This window comes from Budorcas taxicolor, chromosome 13 (genome assembly GCF_023091745.1).
Source record: "Budorcas taxicolor isolate Tak-1 chromosome 13, Takin1.1, whole genome shotgun sequence".
In the NCBI taxonomy this organism is placed as follows: Eukaryota; Metazoa; Chordata; class Mammalia; order Artiodactyla; family Bovidae; genus Budorcas; species Budorcas taxicolor.
The window spans coordinates 46,441,203-46,463,350 of NC_068922.1; the positions used below are offsets into that span (position 1 = coordinate 46,441,203).

Here is a 22,148-nt window from a genome sequence, read left to right on the forward strand (position 1 = left end):
TTGCCATCGAGTTACTAAAGCTGCCAAGGGCAGCATATCAGTGAGAGATGTAGCTCTGTGCCAATAAAACTTTGTCATGAAAATAGGCAGAGAGTTTGGTCCACAGGTCTGTCCACCCCTGATGTACATGGTTGAAGGTAATATCCCATTTATATTTCTGCTTTTGTTTAATCTTGAATTTTATGTAACTACCTTATTTCTCTACTTAACTCTGTACAAATAATTATAATCTATATCATGTGGTGCTAGTGGTAAAGAACCCGCCTGCCAATGCAGGAGACACAAGAGACATGGGTTCAATCCCTGTGTTGGGAAGATCCCCTGGAGGAGGGCATGGCAACCTACTCCAGTGTTCTTGTGGCGAATCCCATGAACAGAGGAGCCTGGAGAGCTACAGTCCATAGGGTTGCAAAGAGTCGGTCACGGTTGAAGCGACTTAGCACTCACATAGGCACGCACATGTTATTATCTTCAAAACTGAAGTGAAGCACAAAATTAAACATCCAGGTATCTGTTAGAAGCACAAGCCTAATTTACTTGATTTTGTATGTATGTGTGTATGCGTTTCTTGTTCCAGCATTATTCATGGCGTGGTTACCACTCTGTCTTTTCTGCAGACCTAAGTTACCTGGCACACCCCTTTGTTCACAAGAGAAATTTAAGGTGGAATAAGAATAGTTGAATATATAAAGCACTTTTTGGAGTCTTGTAAAGTTTAGTCCTGAGTGTTTGCAAGCAGTGAGGGTAACAGAAGCACATACTTCAACTTAGGGGTGTGATCAGATATGTCCGGTACTAATTCAGACCACTCTTCAACTTCTCATGCCTTCAAAAGTGAAAGTTCTGAACTTTGTAAGACAAAATTTAAATATAAAACTTAGTTGTTTTGTGTTTTCTTAAAAGATAATACAAGAAATGTTCTTAAGAATAGAATTTTCTAATAGGAAAGGGAGTCCTTTTTGCTGATTTCCTTACATTCCTTCATTTCTTAATTCTGAGCCATAACATGTAATTTGAACTGTTTTTAAATCAGCATGGGATTCACTGATGGCTCAGATGGCTAAGAATCTGCCTACAATGCAGGAGACCCGGGTTCAGTCCCTGAGTCGGGAAGATCTCCTGGAGAAGGGAATGGCAACTCACTGCGGTATTCATTCTTGCCTGGAGAATTCATGAACAAAGGATCCTGGTGGGCTACAGTCCATGGGGTTGCAAAGAGTCAGACACAACCATAATTAGTATACTTAATCCTATTTGTTTAGTTTGTGGTTATAATTTGCCAAAATATGAATGTGAAAATTTTAATTTTGTATGTGTATAACAAACAGAATGGACTTACATGGATAACAAACCCACTTCAAATATATTTTAACCAAATCTTTGCAACTAGACAATATTCAGGGAGTTGGACAGTTTTCTGAGCCACTTTTTATGGGAAATACTGAGTCTGAAGTACAAAGTGCCGTGTGATTTATTTGTGTGTGTGCTTTTCTTTACGTTGACTCTATCCTCTGGGGTGTTACTGTGTCTTTCATGATGAGAGACAGAACTTTCAGAAGAACAAATCCTGTACAAGTGTCTTTGCAAAATATAAAAGAACATTATTGGAAATGTCATTTTTGGTGCCTTTAATTGTTTGGTTAGCATTTTCAGGTATACTGTATAATACATCTTATAAACTGTCATTTAGTCTTGAGATAGTTTTGTACAATCATAAATGCCAACACTATGATTATAAATTTTTTTATTCACAACCTGCCACACTCACACACAACTTAAAATAGCACATGGCTCAGAGAAATACTTTGAATAAAGAAGGGCTACAGAGCATCACACTTTGAACACTTTAAAGTTTAGTGTCTTGGAAAACGCCACCATGGCCTTCTTGCTTGGTGTCTGAGTGCACAGAGAAACATCTGGTTATTCCCCAGCGTCTTGAGTGGAGGACAGGTGAGGATGTCTTTGTCTGAGTTTGGAATGTCAAGAAGACTCCAGCATATATATGTAAGGTAAGGTGCTTTGGGTGAAGACCTCACTATACTGAAAAATAATTTGTCATCTGAAAAGCTTGTGACTTTTCAAGAGTGTTCAAAAGTCATTTACCAATTAGTGTGTGAGGTGGGTCTGTGTTTGGAGAGGGCCTGGGCCTGGGAGTGCTGCTTGCCCCAGTCGCAGCTAACCACCTCTGTCCCACAGATACCTCCTCTGGCTCAGAAGACGAAGGCTCGGTGCAAGGCGACTCGCAGGGCACCCCCACGTCCAGCCAGGGCAGCATCAACATGGAGCACTGGATCAGCCAGGCCATCCACGGCTCCACAACCTCCACCACCTCGTCGTCTTCCACCCAGAGTGGGGGGAGCGGCGCCGCCCACAGGCTGGCTGACGTCCTGGCTCAGACGCACATAGGTGAGTGCCCCGCGGCAGCTGGCTGCGCTGTTCTCCCCGTCCGTGCACTGGAGTGGCTGTTGAGTGTCCCTACCCTGTTTAGTTTGCATTTTCCCTGTCTGTGCATCGTGGCCTCAGAGCTCACTCGAGGGACAGGTCAGGCCCTGTTTCCGCTCCTGGGCTGCTTTGCTGCGTTGGCTTTACTGTTCTGTGAAACCCTTGGTTTTTTCTATTTTTTATATCCTAGACGTCTTCTACAACTATAATTGAGGAGTTTTCTGCTCGTAGAGGAGTGCATTCTTGTTCATTAGGGAAACATGCAGCCATATCTGGTTACACATTTTCTTCTCCTCATGCTATAATGCACTCCTAAGTAACATTTTAATCATGCTAATAAGCATGACTGGGCACTTGAGAGTGAGTTTGCCCTTACTTTGGAAAGGGGAGGCTTTCATCACTGCAGCTTTCATCACTATAGCAGTTTTCTGCTGTAGGCATTCAGATTTCTGGGGTGGTTCCCAGAATGTATGTTAGGTTACAAGAAGTGGGATCCTTTGTATTTAAAAAAGCACAAAGTTAGGAAGCATTGGCAAGGTGTTTGAAAACTGCGTAAAAAAGGAGATTAAGTGAGAGTTGTTAGAGGAAAAGAGTGTATTGAATGAGCAGTGGGGCTCCGTGAACCTGGAGTACCTGAGGGTCACGTGTCGCTGCCTCTACCCTCACCTGACACTCACTGTGCCACATTCGTCTGGTGTATGAGCTCCAGATCTGTTCTCATCCATTTCCAGCTGTGGATTGAGATTTTTAAATACTGAAATAATATTAATATTCATAAAAATAAATCACTTGCTTTGACCTTGGTGCCAAGATGGTTCAGTATGTTCTCCATTCAAATGATGTAGAGCAGGGTCAGCCATGTCCAGGGACACCAGTGCGGTGGTTGAGCACTGAGCACAGGGCAGGTGCATCTAGCCTCATATCCAAAAAATCCCCATTTAGAAAATAGGCAAGTGAAATGAATGAATTCGATATTCTGCCACCTTCTCAGATTCACACAGTATTTTTTTTTCTAGATTACTGTCTCCATGACAGAGTCAGAGGAGTTCTACACTGACTTCTAGGACTTGGCCCCAGTGGCGCTTGCTCAGCACGTAGCTGAGGTTAAAAGCCGCAGCCTTTCCAGAATCAGCAGTGAGGCCGATTGTCTCCCAGCGGGACACAGGGAGGGCTGGCTTCCTCAGCAGTCACTGTTGGCCTGCTCTAGTTTGTTAGTGGAAAGAAGAGGAATGATCTGTCCTTCCTTTGCCACCTTTCCATTGTGAATAAAAAGGGGAAAATAGGAAAATTATTCACAGTTTTTAAAGTAATGCTTACCTGCAAAGTGGCATTATTAAATTTGACTTTAAAACATTTTTGGTAGCATATGTTGGTTACTGTGTACTGAGAAACTCTATTTGAAATCAGAGAAACTTGTGACCATTAGATATTTTTGAACACTAAAAGTTTTTCCCGAGTGTTTAGGAACCTGAGACAGTCCCTTGACACTGTCAGTGTGCTTTATCCAGCAGCCACATGCGCAGGTGGGGCATGAAGCTCCTTCTACCTCTGCCCCTCACTCTGACCTTGGGAATGTGTGTTTCCTGATTCAGTTCACTTTTAAGGAAATATCAGCAATCTTACCAAGAGAAATACATAATTTTGGACATATTACTCCCTGCATTTGTTTCTCACTTTATGAAGTTACACACAGAATATTGGAGGTAATTATAGCACAGATAATTAAACCTACCCAGACTATAAAAGGTTGCATTACTCATGTGTTTTAAGTCTCAGTGTAACTAAAAGAGAGCTTCTGTGTATGTGACATTTCACTAATTTCTAATTTGGCACAAAGATAAGTTCCTAGAATATCTAGGAATTTTCTCTAAATGCAAAACAAATTTTGTTGAAAAAAAGCAGTGGCAAAATAATAAGAAAAGGAGAATTAAGATTTTTTTATCCCTGTGACAAAAGCCAAAGAAGTCAAAATTCAGAATTGACAGCATTTGACCTTTTGTTGAGGCCATCAAACGCCTGCAAAATAAGAAATGTGTACGTGTGTGTTTTATGGAATGTAGGGTCAAATAAAGCACCATTTGGCACCTTGGGTGCAAAGAGGAATGCACCCTCGAGGTGAGGCACTTGGACAGGGTCTGTGGAAATGTCTCTGGCAGTGGGCAGAGGGAAAATGAGTGGTTAGAGACCACCAAGTGACAGACGAGCGAGTGGTACTTCTGCACTGTTGTTTAGAAGGAAATCCTGCATCCTTTATGTCCATCCTGATGCACAGTGGCACCACTCACCCCGTCAGACTGGCTTAGTGGATGACGTGGTCCTCATCCAGGGAGTCTTCTTGTGGCTCTGCTAGATGGTATTCACATTTGAGCAGTGACAATGAGGGCTCGAGGCATCCCTGTCACAAGATGCTAATGCCTGAGGTGTGCACGTTTGTGACTCAGGAAGATGGATGCACCATGCAATGGCCTCTGCAACCTAGACAGAACAGGGCCTCCACGTTGTCAAGAGAGAAAACCAGAAAGTCTTTACAGAACCTTTGTGGATGCCATGTTCCTGAGACAATTGGCAGAGGATTAGCACCTCTAAAATACTTGATCAAAAGTCAAGGAGCATAATTTAGGGTAACCAGAAGAATTAAAGCAACACTTGAAACTTCAAGAAGCATATTTATAAAAAGGCACTGGAGTAAAATATTATAGGAATTCACTACATGGAAATAGAGAAGGTAAAGAGAAACTATTAATACATTTCTAGATTAAGAAATAAGAACAAAGCAGAATAAGATAACATTGTTGTACATTCAGCATCAAAATTTGTGTAGTCCGGAAATTAAAGAGACTTCTTCACGAGCTACAGATGTATAGGTAAGGTGTGTGTCATCTTTTGTGACTGATGCATTTGAGATGTTGTCTCATAGAGGTTTCATCTGCACGTGTTGGGGGTATATTGTCATTAGCCAGATATTCATAGAAGTAATTGCATTTCCAGAGTATCATAGAGTTTATCAGCATGAATGCTGCTGTATGTATCAGCAAGGAAATTCTCATCAGGTTTCCTGCATCAATCCTGCTAAGCAGGTAGACGTGCCTCCATGTGCTTGATGCATAATTAGCCTGGAGCCTGGCATTTGTTCAGGATCTAGATTCTGGTTTTCTAGGGAATTTGCTCAGAGGGCTGAATGTAATAAATAACCATAATTTATGTATAATCATCCATAGTATCAGTTCTTTCATAATCTCTTTACTGATACTTTTCAGACATTTACAATCTTGAAATACTAACTACACACCAAGGATGGTGGTATTAGCAAAGCCTGCATCACTGGGGCTAGGGTTTCTCTGAAACATTCTTGCCTCCCTTCCTGGCCAGGGTGTCCCCAGAAGCTGGAGTTTCCTGATTCAGAGGCAGTGTCCACCTGTTTTTCCAGGAAAGGGCCAGAGAGTGGGTGTCAGGCTTTGTGGGCCACATAGTCCCTGCTGCTGTTCCTCAGTGCCCTGGCTCAAGAGCAACAGGCCGTGCGTGAACAGCAGGCATGGCTGTGCACCAGCAAGACTTCATTTATAAACACAGCTGACAGGCCGCCCCATGAGCCATAGTTTGCCAGCTCTTGTTTTAGAGAGTTTTAAGCCATGCTATTGAAAAAATAAGCAGGAAAAGAAAAATTTGCATTAGGTAACACAAGGCCTGTGAGACTCTTCCATCAATTACTGCATGTTTCTGTGGCTCTGTGGGTGATTCTGTACTAAAAGAAGCCTGGCTTGAGAGGTATATCTCTTTGGCCAACATGACTGTGGGAATTTTTAGTTAGGGCCTATCCTAGGTTTGGCTTCTAATCCTACATTTTCTTCATCAGTTCATTATAAAGCTGAGATCTACAGATACTGAAATTAAGGGAATGTCACCATGGATCTTCGTCTATCTTCTTGTCGAACATCTCTATAACCACTGATCCCTTTCCAGTTCAGATATTTCCCTGTCTTTCTCCGTTCTTTTTTTTTTTTTTTGATGTGATTCCTTTTCTGGGAAAGAAAGCTCCTTCTTTCCAAGGCTCATCTTGTCCTCATTCTGGATCCCGGCTCCTCCCACATCTGCTGACTCAACTCTCTCCTCTGTTGTGGCTTCACTTTTCTCCTCTGGGAACCGGAGCTCTGGTTGCGATGACTACTTTTTCTCTCCTTGCCCGCTGGGACCACACCCTGTTCTCCTTCCCCTCTGCCCTTGCTTCTCCTCTGGTGGCTCCTCTCCCCATCCTGTCTCTTTGTGTTCTTGCCCATGTCATCCACTCCCACAGTCTTTAAGGCTACCTGCTCTTTCACAACTTTCAAATCTGTACTTCTGTCTCCCATCCACATTTCAGAGTGCCTCTTGACCCTGCCCCTCAGCCCTGCCTGTGTCCTGAGATCAAGCTGTCTAATGAGGTCCTGCGGTCCTCAGACCAGCAGACCCCTTGTTCTGGGCATTCGACTGCCACGTGCCATGCAGGCCTCCTTCTGCTCCATCACTACTCTCAGTACCCTGGCTCCAGGCACCACACCTTTTGTCTCATTATTGGAGCCCTTCTCACCTCTGTCTGTCCTGTTCATGCTGTCCTTGTTGCCCTGTTGATGTTGTCAGGGCACAGATCTGCTCCTGCTGCTTTTCTCCAAAAATGCTTTGGGGCTTTTGCAGCTTGAAACTGATTTTATTTATTTGAATTTTATACTTAGAATCAAAGTCATGGCTTTGACCCATAATTATCCTAACCCTTCATCCAGGACATGCTTCATGCTGCAGGAGTACCTGGGGCCTGCTGCTCATACCTTGGTGCATAAAGCAGAGTGACATCTGTTCAGTTTAGCTCAGTTGTGTCCAACTCTTTGTGACCCCGTGGACTGCAGCACGCCAGGCTTCCTTGTCCATCACCAACTCCCGGAGCTTCCTCAGACTTGTGCCCATTGAGTCGGTGATGCCATCCAACCACCTCATCCTCTGCCATCTCCTTCTCCTAGTGCCTTCAATCTTTCCCAGCATCAGGGTCTTTTCCAATGAGTCAGTTCTTTGCATCAGGTGGCCAAAGTATTGGAATTTCAGCTTCAGCATCAGCCCATTCAGTGAATATTCAGGACTTATTTCCTTTAGGATTGACTGGTTGGATCTCCTTGCAGTCCATGGGACTCTCAAGAGTCTTCTCCAACACCACAGTTCAGAAGTGTCAATTCTTCAGTGCTCAGCTTTCTTTTATAGCCCAAGTCTCACATCCATATGTAACCAGTGGAAAAACCATAACTTTGACTAGACGGACCTTTGTTGGCAAAGTAATGTCTCTGCTTTTTAATATGCTGTCTTTCCCCAAAGTTCAAATACGTATGACTCAGGAAGTAGTAACAGACATTTACGCATTATGCACTTGAGTTTCACAGATTTCTTTCCTGGAACTCATGAGAGGAAAGGATCCCCACACAAGGGGAGAGATGGCAGAAGCTGAGCCTGTGGGCTGAAGCAAAAGGATGGCAGTGTCACCATCATTGCAGGATGTGTGGGGGCAATGTCACTTGTGCCCTCAGCCTCAGTGAGGAGCAAGTATCAGCACTGCGGCTCCACTGCTGAGAACACCGAGGCCTAGGGAGGGGAGGCCAGACCCCCACCTGCCGGGTGTGGGAGCACCTGCTCAAGACGCCCGGGGCTTGCTTCCCCTTGGCTTTTTTGTTCCAGCTTGGACCTGCTGGTTAAAAACACACAGAAATACAGTTAAACTTAGCATAAATGATAAAATTCCAGCGTCCCCATCACAGCTCGCTGCGTCTGTGGTCCTGCAGGTCTATGGTGGTTGGAGCCCTTTGGCAGGAAGTTAAGTTTGTGGATGTAAAAGTCGAGAAGCTATTGTCAGGAGTTAAAGGTTTCTCTTCTGACTGCTATATTTAAAATGGATAACCAACAAAGACCTACCGTACAACACATGGAACTCTGCTCAATGTTATGTGGCAGCCTGGATGGGAGGGGAGTTTGGGGGAGACTGGGTACATGTATACATATGGCTGAACCTTCCCTGTTCACTTGAAAGTATCACAGCATTGTTTGTTAATCAGCTATATCCCAATACAAAACAAAAAGTTAAAGGTTTCTGTTCTGATATTAGACTATCCTGAGATTTGTCTAACAGTAGCTGTCAAACTTTTATGGGATATTTGTGGCATAAATGTGGGAAGAAGGTCGTTCCAGGTCTGAGAACCTGTGTAATCCTGCTAAAGTCAATCTCTCAAAGCTTTGGCTAAGAGAAATATTTGAATATTGAACCCTTTCTAACTATCTCCAGGTTTAGTCTGCAAATCTGAAAACCAACTGTGAATTGCCATTAGCAGTGTTTCACACACGCTCTCACTGGTAACCAGGGCATACTGTTCTTTCCCTGAGTGATTATTAAAGAGTAAGGAGATAAATCTTCACTTACATTGTCATGTGTCAGTATGATACATGGGTGACACAGCAGTAGAACCCTCCTGTTGGGGCTTCTGTCAAACTGGGGAGGTGGATGTTTTGGGGGAAACCAAGGAGGAAGGCCTGCTCTTCTGGTGACCTGCACATGGAAGACAGGTTGGTACAGTGGGCAGCCAAGCAGCATCTCTAGCAACAAGCTGGATGCTCTGCCTGCTTCCCTCAGCATCATTGCAGGCACCTTTCACCGGGTATTACCTCCACGTTTCCACTGAGGAACCCAGTTTTCTGCTTCCATGTGGACGGCACACCCATGTCGTCTTAGGAAGCCAGGGCAGCTGGGTGGACGGGTGGTCTGAGGGCCTACATCACTTCCTGCTCAGTGACAGAAGAGGTCGTATTGACCAGGGGAGACTTGGGAGGGCCCTGTTGACAGATGGAAGGCTGGGTTCCTTAACATGGCTCTCCTTAGCCCATCAGTTAGTGGACAACGAGTACTTAGCTTTCTACACATGAAGAACAGATTTCCCCTTTTTCTTCTTATTTTAGAAGTTATTTGGGGACTAAAAATAACAGGCTGAAAGTATCTTCTCTGACCACTGACCCCTGAGGTCCCTAGTCAGAATTAAGGAAAGTTGCTTTTTAGCAATGTGAGAAACAGAAGCACGTTATCTCCAGTCATTAAGTAAGTGCTCTGGTGTACTCATTCTTGTGTTCATTCATTCTTTGAACTATCACTCCAGTGTTCGCTGAGTGCAAACGATGTGAGCTGGGTGTTGGGCAACTTCAGCATCTGAGTAGGACACAAGAGCCGGACTGAGCTGGACACCTGCAAGAGTGGAGATAGGGAAGGGGGTAGTTCAAGGACGCATGGAATCCCATGGTGGAGCTGAGCAGGAAGGTCAGCTAGTACCCTGAAACGGTCATGGCTAAAACAGCTGTCCACAGGGTTGGATGAGTAACAGACTAACATCCCGAATGGGAGGGGAATGCAGTGAGTGAGATGGACCTCTGGTACCAGTGGCACCGAGACAGCATATACTGTCCTGGAAGAAGGCCAAACACGCTCCCCTCCCATCTTCCCTAGTGCCTTGATTCCAGGGTCTTCAGGAACCCATGGCAGCTGCTGGGAACAGAAGCCATACCAGGGTGGATGAAATAGGTCCCACCTGTCAGGGAACAGGTGCAAAGCTGTCACAGTAGCTCTGGGGCAGTCACAAAGGAGGTGATACCTGATAGATGGCTGGAAAGATGGCTGCCATTTTTATGTTGATTTTAAGAGTTTTGGGAAATTGAACTGAGGAATGGTGGGTCATCTGGCTCAGAAGATGTAAACCTGCTCTGATGAGAATCCTTGGTCTTCAGCTACTGGTTCATTTGGACCTGCTAGGTCTCAAGCCTGGGGCTGATGTGCACTTTAGACCTTTGAACCTGCACCTTCAGCCACACTATGTTTTATCTTACCCATAAGTGTTTCTTGAGCATCTTTTATATAAAAAGGTCTTTTAAACACTACCAAAAAATAGGTATTGAACTCAGAGTTAGATACCTGGAGGCCTGATCTTTCTACAAATGAATCAGGGCACTGTGTGTCACTGCAGTGGCAGAATGTTCTTGGCTTCATGACAGCAGCCAGCTGCTGGGTTTATGATCCTGCAGTGACAGCATATGTGGGGAGTTTGCAGGGGAGGGGGAGGGGCTGGCATATAAATAAATTTGGAAAGCACGTTGAAGTCACGCAGCTGTCACTGCTCCTATGTCTTAATCACCAGATGTATTGGAATGGTTCCTTTTCCCACCTTCAAAGTGGCCGCTCAGCACAAAGACGTGTTGACCGTCACAGTGGTGTGGCTACCATGTAACAGGAATAGGTAAATCTGAGTAAGATGGAAATGCAGGGAGCTTTTAGCTGCTTTTGTCTTATGTGGCTAATCTGAAATGTTACTCATCATATGTTGGCATCTATTGTAGTTTGATTTGAAATATGAGGCTCCTGTGAGTTAACTACTCAGCCATGGAGAACTAGATTATATTGAAACATGAAATAAGGTCTGTTTGGCAAAAGCACGTGCCGGGGAGATGAAGAGAATGAATAAGCATATGCGGGGGAGATGAAGAGAATGAATGAATGCAATGTCTGAAATATTAAGGGGGTCATTTAAATGGTCCTCAGGAGTCTGACAAAGCATCCCATCCCCACCCTCCTCTCTCTAACAGGTGAGCTTTTTCTGGGCTGTGATCTAAGAAATTTCCCTTAAGTGTGTGTGGTGGTGGCTCAAGCAGCCATAACAGAGCACTTTAAACATAGCTTAAACAACTCTCATTCCTTATTTGCAATCCTGGAGGTTGGAAGTCTGAGATCACAGTGTCAGCAGTTTCTTCTGAGGCCTCTCTGCTGGGCATTTAGACAGCTGTCTTCTCTGTGGGTATCTGTGACCTCATCTTTTCTTACAAGGACACCAGTTAGATTGAATTAGGGTCCTTCCTGGTGGCTTCATTTATGCCTTAATTATCTTTTTAAAGATCACTTTCTCAGACTTCCCTTGTGGTCCAGTGATTACGAATCCACCTGAGAATGCAGGGGACATGGGTTCAATCCCTGGTCTGGGAAGATTCCACATGCCACAGAGCAGCTAAGCCCTTGCACCACAACTGCTAAAGCCCGCGCGCCCTTCCCCACGCTCCATGACAAGAGAAGCCACTGCAGCAAGAAGCCCACACACCACAGCTGGAGAGTAGCCCTTGCTCGCCACAACCGGAGAAAGCCTGTAGGCAGCAGTGAAGACCCAGTACAACCGTGAATAAATTTATTGACCACTGTCTCCAAACACAGTCACCTTCTGAGGACCTGGGGATTAGACTCCAACATGTGAATTTAGAGAGGACATAGTTCAGTACATAACCACCTGGGCACTTCTGGAACATGGAGATGAGAAGTGGGGAGCTGGGCTCTCTGCTGATGGCCTGTGCTTAGGGGCTGATGCCAGCTGTTATCAGCGATCTCCAGGTTCCAGAGTAGTTGTTGGTGCCATGAGCTGCCTATGGTTCCTCTCCTGGCACGTCTGTCTGCATGTCTGGTAACACCAATGCTTGTGTCCCTTTATCTGTGTGATTCCCACTGTCACTCAAGAGGTAGGCACTGTCATTAATACCTCTTTTACAGGATGCGGGATGGAGGCATAGGAAAGTCAATAACCAGTCCCAGGTGATGAGCTCTGAGACGTGGACCTCCCATGAGGTTTTCCATGCACTGATTAGTGTGCCCGGGCTCAAGGGTCTCCAGAGTCCCAAGTACCTGCATTGGTTGGACTGTTGCTACATTTGAAGCTTACCTAGGAGTTCAGGTTAATATTTCTCAGCCTCAAGTCTCACTTGGTGTAATATCTCTTAATGTACACATGTTCACTGCCATAGAAGTCAGTCTCTTCACTTCAGGTGGATTCGGGACTTGCCAATTTACCTACTTGTTAAAATTACCTGCAACCTCAGAACAATACCCGTGACTGAGGTGGTTTCCAGACATTTGCACAACAGCTAAAATTTGAGTCCCTGGCATACAGGTTCCCAGCAAAGTCAACTGGGCATGCCCTGGCTTCTTGTTTAGTGCAGTCTTTAAACAGTGTTCTTTCTGTGATCTCTTTGGTGTTCTGTTTTTCCTTGTTCTTGTGCTTTTCATTAGTGAATTCACAGTTTAAACAGGCCTTCATTTGTAGTGCCAAGGTAGGCAGTGGCCACAGGAGAAAGGCTTTCCAGTACCTGCTCCCCTTTAACAGCACAAAATATTACGCTTCTTTCATGTGGAATTATAGAATCTTCACAAACCAGTTAAATCTTACTAGTTTCTGTATCGTAAGGCTTAACAAATCAAAATTAATAGTATAATACCCATTACTAGAACTTACTATGTATAAAATGACTTCACAAGTCTCATTTGACATACTCAGTGTGCCTGGGTCTTTGCTGTGTGTGGGCTTTCTCCAGTTGCTGAGAGCAGGAGCTACTCTCTAATTGTGGTCTGTGGGCTTCTCATTGTGGTGGCTTCTCTTGTTGAGCTCAGGCTCTAGGCTCATGGGTTTCAGTAGTTCCAGCATGCAGGCTGAGTCATTGTGGCAAACAGGCTTAGTTCCTGAACTAAGGATTGAACCCATGTTCCCTGCATTGGCAGATGGGTTCTTATCTGCTGTACCACCAGGGAAGTCATATGTCTTATTTAATAAATGCAAAATTGGGCTTTCTCCGTTTAGCCATTTAAGTTCTCAAGTTTTATCATTAAGTAATGTGTGGAGGGCTCACTGCATGTCTCATGTGCAGAACGCAGTATCCCATACACAATAGATGTAAACAATTGTTTTTTGAATGACTGGACTGTTCAATACTGTTCATGCTAAAACAGATATTAAAATAGCCACTATTTCTATCACGCATTGTTCTCAGAATTTCACATGTGTTGTTCAGTCACTCAGTCATGTCCAACTCTTTGAGACCCCATGGATTGCAACACGCAGGTTTCCCTATCCTTCATCTCCCGGCGCTTGCTCAAACTCAGGTGTGTTGAGTTGGTGATACCATCCAACTGTCTTGTTCTCTGTTGTCCTGTCTCCTACTGACTTCAGTCTTTCTCAGCATCAGGATCTTTTCAAATGAATGAGTTCTTCGCATCAGGTGGCCAATGAATTGGAGCTTCAGCATCAGTTCTTCCAATGAATATTCAGGGTTGATTTCCTTTAGGATTGACTGGCTTGATCTCCTTGCAGTCCAAGGGCCTCTCAAGTCTTCTCCAACATCATAGCTCAAAAGCATCAATTCTAATATTGTAAAGTAATTAACCTCCAATTAAAATAAATTTAAAAAGAATAAAAGCATCAATTCTTTGACACCCAAATGTCTTTATGGTCCAACTCTCACATCCGTATATGACTACTGGAAAAACCATAGGTTTGACTATATGGATCTTTGTCGGCAAAGAAATGTCTTTGTTTTTTAATATGCTGTCTAGGTTTGTCATAGCTTTTCTTCAAAGGGGGCTTCCCTGATAGCTCAGTTGGTAAAGAATCCACTTGCAGTGTAGGAGACCCTCGTTCAGTTCCTGGGTTGGGAAGATCCACTGGAGAAGGGAAAGGCTACCTACTCCAGTATTCTTGGGCTTGTGGCTCAGATGGTAAAGAATCTGCCTGCAATGTGGGAGACCTGGATTTGATCCCTGGGTTGGGAAGATCCCCTGGAGGAGGGAAAGGCTACCCACTCCAGTATTCTTGGGCTTCCCCTGTGGCTCAGATGGTAAAGAATCTGCCTGTAATGTGGGAGACCTGGGTTTGATCCCTGGGTTGGAAAGACCCCCTGGAGGAGGGAAAGGCTACCCACTCTGGTATTCTGGCCTGGAGAATTCCATGGACTGTATAGTTTGTGGGGTCTCAAAGAGTCAGACTCTGAGCGACTTTCACTTTTTTCACTTTTCTTCCAAGGAGCAGGTGTCTTTTACTTTCATGGATGCAGTCAGCATCTGCAGTGATTTTGGAGCCCAAGAAAATAAAGATGGTCACTGTTCCCAGTTATTCCCCATCTATTTGCCACAAAGTGATGGAACCAGATGCCATGATCTTAGTTTTTTGAATGTTGAGTTTTAAGCCAGCTTTTTCACTGTCCTCTTTCACTTTCATCAAGAGACCCTTTAGTTTTTCTTCCCTTTCAGCCATAAGGGTGGCGTCATCTGCATATCTGAGGTTATTGATATTTCTCTTGGCAATCTTGATTCCAACTTTTGATTCATCCAGTCCAGCATTTCACATGATATACTCTGCATATAAGTTAAATAAGCAGGGTGACAATATACAGCATTGACGTACTCCTTTCCCAATTTGGAACCAGTCTGTTGTTCCATATCTATTTCTAACTGTTGCTTCTTGACCTGCACAGAGATTTCTCAGAAGGCAGGTAAGGTGGTATGGTAAGCTCATCTCTTGAAGAATTTTCCACAGTTTGTTGGGATCCACACAGCCAAAAGCTTTATCGTAGTCAGTGAAGTAGAAGTAGATGGTTTTCTAGGATTCTCTTCCTTTTCCGATGATCCACTGGATGTTGGCAATTTGATGTCTGGTTCCTCTGCCTTTTTAAAATCCAGCTTGGACATCTGGAAGTTCTCGGTTCATGTACTGTTGAAGCATAATGGGAAAATTTTCAGCATTTCTTTGCTAGCATCTGAAATGAGTGCAGTTGTGTAGTAGTTTGAACATTCTTTAGCATTGCCCTTCTTTGGGACTGGAATGAAAACACCTTTTCCAGTCCTGTGGCCACTGCTGAGTTTTCCAAATTTGCTGGCATATTGAATGCCAGCAGTTTCACAGCAGCATCTTTTAAGATTTGAAATAGCATAGCTAGAATTCCATCACCTTCACTAGCTTTGTTCATAGTGATGCTTCCTAAGGCCCACTCAAGTTCACACTCCAGGATGTCTGACTCTAGGTAAGTAATCACACCATTGTGGTTATTTGGGTCATTAAGATCTCTTTGTATGGTTCTTCTGTGTATTCTTGCCACCTGTTCTTAGTATCTTCTGCTTCTGTTAGATCTGTACCATTTCTGTCTTTTTGTTTTGTTTTTTTTCCATTTCTGTACTTTATTGTGTCCATCTTTGCATGAAATGTTCCCTTGGTATCTGATTTCCTTGAAGAGATCTCTAGTCTTTCCCATTCTGTTGTTCTCTTCTATTTCTTCGCATTGATCATTGAGTAAGGCTTTCTTATCTTCTTGCTAATGTTTGGAACTCTGCCTTCAGATGAATATTTCTCTCCTTTTCTCCTTTGCCTTTCGCTTCTCTTCTTTTCTCCACTGTTTTTAAGGCCTCCTCAGACAACCATTTTGCCTTTTTGCATTTCTTTTTCTTGGGTGTAGTTTTGATAACCCCTTCTGTATAGTATTACAAACTTTACATATGTTAACTTATTTACATATGTGTATCCAACAAGCAACTAGTTACCATTTTTCCCATTTGATGAATGGAGAGACCAAAGTATAGAGATCAGCATGCTTTCCAAGGTGTCAAGAATTTGCAGAATTGGGAGTCAAACCTCAGGCTCTCTATATCTAAAGCTTAACTCTTAACTGCCTCTATTATGACGGACAGGTAAATTACTCTGTTATGAGCAAGCACATAACTTACACTATCTTCTTCCATTGGCCACTTGATGACATTATTCTAATTAAAATGTTACAGTGAGTCATTGATGTGGGTCCTTCAGTGATATTGTGACTGAAGTTTTACCTAACTTTGTTCATGTTGAGCAGTGTAAATTATGGTAAAGACCATCTTAATGCCTGTTTTTTTCTAGTTTTTGATTCAGAATCTTGTCCTCTTCTTAGGATGTGGCATTTTCGAAAACTTAACTGCTTATGTAGCTTTCATAATAAATGTATCATGATTACCAGAAAACTTACAGTTTGCTTCTTTACAGAAAATCACTCTGCACCTCCTGATGTAACCACTTACACCTCAGAACATGCAATACAAGTAGAAAGGCCGCAGGGCTCCACGACGTCACGGACAGCCCCGAAGTATGGCAATGCCGAGCTCATGGAGACTGGCGATGGTATGTCTTCCAGCAAGTTTTCCTCCTTTGTAAATTCCAAGTGCCCTTCTGTGCCCTGACTGGATGTGTTTCTTCTAGGGACACAGTCGGCTCATGAGCTCATCAGGGCCTTCATGAGCTTCCCTAGAAAGTGGCACAGTTACAGGAAGTGCAGACTGTCTCCAAGGGCAAGAGTTACTCCTTGGTGTAGGAGTTTAGTCATGAGAAGAAAAAGATTTGATAAAATCCTGCTGTTTTTGGTGGTGAATGATGTTGATTCCACAGTTACAAAATTAGTGCAGGTGTTAAGACTATGAACAGGTACTTGGAGATCAATATGGATTAACGCATCTGAAATAATTGACAGAGATGGGCAGTGTGGTGCTTTAGACTTTGGAAGAAAGAGGGTCCTTTTCTCCCTCCATGTTGAATAAAGTGTTGGTGATTTGTGTACAGCCATTGGGGTTCTCTTATTCCTCGAATCTTTCATCTTTGCATGCTTTAACATCTTCCTGTTACCCATTCTGAAGTGACAGGCTGGAACATGAACTTCATGCTTTATTCTGCATTCCTTGACCTCCAGGGTCATGACAGTTAGCATGGAACCTGATGATGATGTAAAGTGTTCTTTACTTGGAAGATGTTTGTAGCAGCTTCTGTGTGCCCTCTATACCAATGTGCTTGTGTCTGTGACCCAGTGACTCAGGGGTAATGAGGAGGCCTGAACCCAGCCTCCAACAGGCTGATGCCTCCTCACTGTGGTCAGAGCCCAAGGTTGCCGGATTGCGAGTTCTCTGTTAGTACAAATGGAGTCAGTCCAGTGTCCAGTATGACTGGTTTCTCTGGACTGCTTCTCAGTGTCAATGTCTGTGTAGTCCTCCACTAAATCCATTGTTTCTTGAATCCGTCATTACTGTTGTCCTTGTCTTCACCACTTTAGTATCTTTGTTGCCTTTGAAATTTATCATCTTCATCTCCTCCTCCAGGTAAATTCATCTGTTGTCTAGTCCAGTGGTGTGATAGCATCTGGTATCAGAACCACATGGGGCAGTTGTTGGAAAACAGATTCTGGGCCACATCCCAGACCTAACACATGAGAAACTCTGAGCTGGGTCCTGAAATAATGTGTGTGTCCTGTTTAAGCTGGAGTACCAGTGGCCTTGAGAAATAATCTCTGATTCATCCAAACCAGATTCAGTTGAGTTCAGTTGCTCAGTCGTGTCCTACTCTTTTGTGACCCCATGGACTGCAGCATGCCAGGCTTCCCTTTCCATCACCAACTCACGGAGCTTGCTCAAACTCATGTCCTTTGAGTCGGTAATGCCATCCAACCATTTCATCCTCTGTCGTCCCCTTCTCCTCCCGCCATCAATCTTTCCCAGCATCAGGGTCTTTTCCGATGAGTCAGTCCTTCACATCAGGTGGACAAAGTATTGGACTTTCAGCTTCAGCATCAGTCCTTCCAGGGCTGATTCAGGGCTGATTTCCTTTAGCATTGACTGGTTGGATCTCCTTGCAGTCCAAGGGACTCTTCAAGAGTCTTCTCCAACACCACAGTTCAAAAGCATCAATTCTCCAGTGCTCATATTTTTTTATAGTCCAACTCTCACATCCATATATGACTACTGGAAAAACCATAGCTTCGACTAAATGGACCTTTGTTGGCCAAAGTAATGCCTCTGCTTTTTAACATGCTGTCTAGGTGGGTCTTAGCTTTTCTTCCAAGAAGCAAGTGTCTTTTCATTTCATGGCTACAGTCCCCATCTGCAGTGATTTTGGAGCCCAAGAAAAGTCTCTCACTGTTTCCAGTGCTTCCCCATCTCTTTGCCATGAAGTGATGGGACCGGATGCCATGATCTTAGTTTTCTGAATGTTGATTTTCAAGCCAACTTTTTCACTGTCCTTTTTCCCTTTTATCAAGAGGCTCTTTAGTTCCTCTTCACTTTCTGCCTTAAGGGTGGTGTCATCTGCATATCTGAGGTTATTGATGTTTCTCCTGGCAATCTTGATTCCAGCTTCATCCAGTCCAGCATTTGTCATGATGTACTCTGCACATAAGTTAAATAAAGCAGGGTGACAATATACAGCCTTTATGTGCTCCTTTCCTTGGATTTGGAACCAGTCTGTTGTTCCATGTCTGGTTCTAACTGTTGCTTCCTGACCTGCATACAGATTTCTCAGGAGGCAGGTCAGGTGGTCTGTTATTCCCATCTTTTTCAGAATTTTCCAGTTTGTTGTGATCCACACAAAGGTTTTGGGATAGTCATTGAAGCAGAAGTAGTTGTTTTTCTGGAACTCTTGCTTTTTTGGTGATCCAGCGGATGTTGGCAATTTGATCCTGGTTCCTTAGGCTTTTATAAATCCAGCTTGAACATCTGGAAGTTCACAGTTCATGTACTATTGAAAACTGGCTTGGAGAATTTTGAGCATTACTTTGCTAGCGTGTGAGATGACTGCAATTGTGCAGTGGTTTGGACATTCTTTGGCATTGCCTTTCTTTGGGATTGGAATGAAAACTGACCTTTTCCAGTCCTGTGGGCACTGCTGAGTTTTCCAAATTTGCTGCTATATTGAGTGCAGCACTTTCACAGCATCATCTTTTAGGATTTGAGAAAGCTCAACTGGAATTCCATCACCTCCACTAGCTTTGTTCATAGTGATGCTTCCTAAAGCCCAGTTGACTTTGCATTCCAGGATGTCTGGCTCTAGTTAAGTGATCACACCATCGTGATTATCTGGGTTGTGAAGATCTTTTTTGTACAGTTCTTCTGTGTATTCTTGCCACCTCTTCTTAATATCTTCTGCTTCTGTTAGGTCCATACCATTTCTGTCCTTCATTGTGCCCATCTTTGCATGAAATGTTCTCTTGGCAGCTCTAATTTTGAAGAGATCTTTAGTGTTTCCCATTCTGTTGTTTTCTTCTATTTCTTTACATTGATCATTAAGGAAGGCTTTCTTATTTCTCCTTGCTATTCTTTGGAACTCTGTATTCAGATGGGTATATCTTTCCTTTTCACATTTGTCTTTAGGTTCTCTTCATTTCTCAGCTATTTCTAAGACAACCATTTTGCCTTTTTGCCTTTCATTTTCTTGGGGATGGAGATGCGTCCTGTACAGTGTCATGAACCTCCATCCGTAGTTCTTCAAGCACTCTGTCAGATCTAATCCTTTGAATCTATTTGTTACTTTCTCTGTGTAATCCTAAGGGATTTGATTTATGTCATACCTGAATGGCCTAGTGGTTTTCTGTACTTTCTTCAATTTAAGTCTTATTAGCTAGGATCAGCTAACCAGATTAGCTGGGACTATTTAATAGGGGAACATTATGTTTAGATACTGAGAATTTTGGGTTGTATATTTTTATATATTTTCAAGATTGTAAAATATTTAATGTCTCAATTCTGAAAGTGCTCATAGAATATTTGAGACTATTAAAATGGTTATTTGATTGAAAATTTTCCTTGAAAGCTGTCATATCATTCCAAAAGCTGAGTTCTGTTTTTGTGACACTGTGTGGTGGACGGCTTCCCAGGTAAGGTTAGCAGTTAAGGAACCCACCTATCAGTGCAGGAGACATAGAAGATACAGGTTTGATCCCTGGGTCGGGAAGATCCCCTGAGGAAGGTGTGGCAGCCCAGTCCAGTATTCTTGCCTGGAGAATCCAATGGACAAAAGAGTGTGATGGGCTACAATCAATGGATTCATAAAGTGGCAGACTTGACTGAGAGACTGAACACACACGCATGTGCCATGGATAAAGGCCTCTGGCTCAGTCAGAACAGGAAAGACCTCCTGTGGTTGTGGTTCTTTTGTCCAGGAGCTTAGAAGGTTCTAGGCCTGTATATTTACAGGCTCAGGTTTCTAAGCACCTTTGAATAGGAGTGAAATCTGCTTGCAGAGGAGGGTACATTTGATCCAGTTATGGCTTCAGTGTCTTGGTGCTCCTTTTGTTCATTCATTTAAATTTTTTAAAATTCCACGTCTTTTTCACTGATCATTTTCAAAACTATGTAGCATTTATTATCCTAAGAAACGTATTATAAGGTGGGGTTTATTTTCCTCAGTACACATGGATAAATATTAATATATGTGAGTTCTGTGTTAATATCATAAATTGAATTTAGAGACTTCGGTTGCTTTGCTTCTGGGATGTGTTCCCTAAATGTTCACTCAGGAGAGTGGGTCTGAAGGGCATATAGAAGGGACCCGGCTGTCACCTGAAAGAGGATAGTGGCACTTGTAGCACCTCAGGTCCCTGTACTTCATCGGGAGCTATCAGGGTGACAACTGGAGGCCGAGCACAGGTGGTCTCAGGGGAGACTGGGACTTGGGGAAGATCTCGCTGCTTCATCAGCTTTCTGATAAGACAGAGGAGAACCTGAGACGGATATGAATGAGGAGATGACAGACCCTTTTTTTAGGAATAGAGGTGGGACCAAGCCCAGTCGGTGGTCTGGAGCTGTTCCGAAGGTCACCAGAGCTAGACAGCTCACAGGGTAAAGAGAATCATTTCTGCTCCATCTTTATTCTCTGTCGAGGCTTCCCAGCAAGGCCACATGCTGGGACCACTCTCCTCGGAATGTTCTTGTTGACAAAAGTCATCTAGGGACACAGAGGGCACCAGGCTGAGATGGGACAGGGTGTGGTTCCACAGCCGTTTTTACTTTGGCTGCTTATTCATGGTGGTTTGTGCTGAGAGTCAGTCCACCTGCCTCATTATTCTGTTTTCAGGTGTGCCTGTAAGTAGCCGTGTATCTGCAAAGATCCAGCAGCTCGTCAATACCCTCAAACGACCCAAACGACCACCCTTACGGGAATTCTTCGTCGATGACTTTGAGGAACTACTAGAAGGTAAAAGAGCCCCTTCCTCCCCCCTCATCCAGTGTTTCTGTGACCCCATAAACTGAAGTTATTTCTTGACCAAGGTGGTTTGATCTTTAAAAACAATAATCTTGTGTTCACAGGAAACAAGAATCCTGCCTAGAAACTGTAGGTACTGTTCCGCAAGGTCCCTTTAAACAAACATATGCTCAGTCCCAAAACAGCTGGTTTAATACCACTGGTACTGACTCTGAGAAGCATGTGATTTTGTCCCATGAGCCAGTCCTCTTTCTAAGGACTCCATGAAGCTACAGAAATGCAAGGAAATCAGACAACCTGAGCTCAGCAAGCAGTGCATTCTCTCTGCGTAGGCTTTAGAGGAATGCAAAGTGAGCTGTGGGAATCTTGCCTTGCTGCCTCTCTGGACAGTTTCAGGAGCTGGATGTCTTCACTCTGAACATTCCTGAGCCTTTTAGTACAAGAAAACCTAAAATTGAAACAAAGTGCTGCTTGTTGTATCAAAACCAGTCTCCTTATTTTCTTGGTCTTTGTGCCACAAGTAAGACATGGTTGATTTTCTAGCCAGCAAGTGGAAATCATCTGTCGTACACTGTGCAGAAACCTTCCTAGAAGTACAAAGAATCACCACCCAGATTCTCACCCATCTAAAGATTCCGGCAGATTGTTCTAATTATAGGGCATTTATCTTTGTTTTACTTAAGGAAATATGAGCTGTGCTAGTTACTCATGGTAGTTGTAGCAAATTCAAATTTACATCTCCATATTTCAAGGGCACAATATACTTCAGCCAGATTTGAACTCTTTGGAGTCTACAGTTACTGGTGTATGTTGAGAATTGATGTTTTAAACATGGCCATTGTAATGTTTAGGACTTCCCTGGTGGTTCAGCCA

At 43.6% G+C, this 22,148-nt stretch overlaps 1 protein-coding gene across 6 annotated transcripts in view; it reads left to right on the forward strand.

Annotated features, from left to right (window-relative positions):
- The window catches only part of DIP2C (disco interacting protein 2 homolog C), a 305,520-nt gene that overhangs the window by 185,725 nt on the left and 97,647 nt on the right, over positions 1 to 22,148 (forward strand). For all 6 annotated transcript variants that reach the window (XM_052651231.1, XM_052651232.1, XM_052651235.1 and 3 more), the window contains 3 exons: positions 2,197 to 2,406; positions 16,302 to 16,436; positions 21,147 to 21,266. In XM_052651231.1, coding sequence (XP_052507191.1) covers positions 2,197 to 2,406; positions 16,302 to 16,436; positions 21,147 to 21,266 — 465 coding nt within the window. The remainder of the gene's footprint in view (positions 1 to 2,196; positions 2,407 to 16,301; positions 16,437 to 21,146; positions 21,267 to 22,148) is intronic.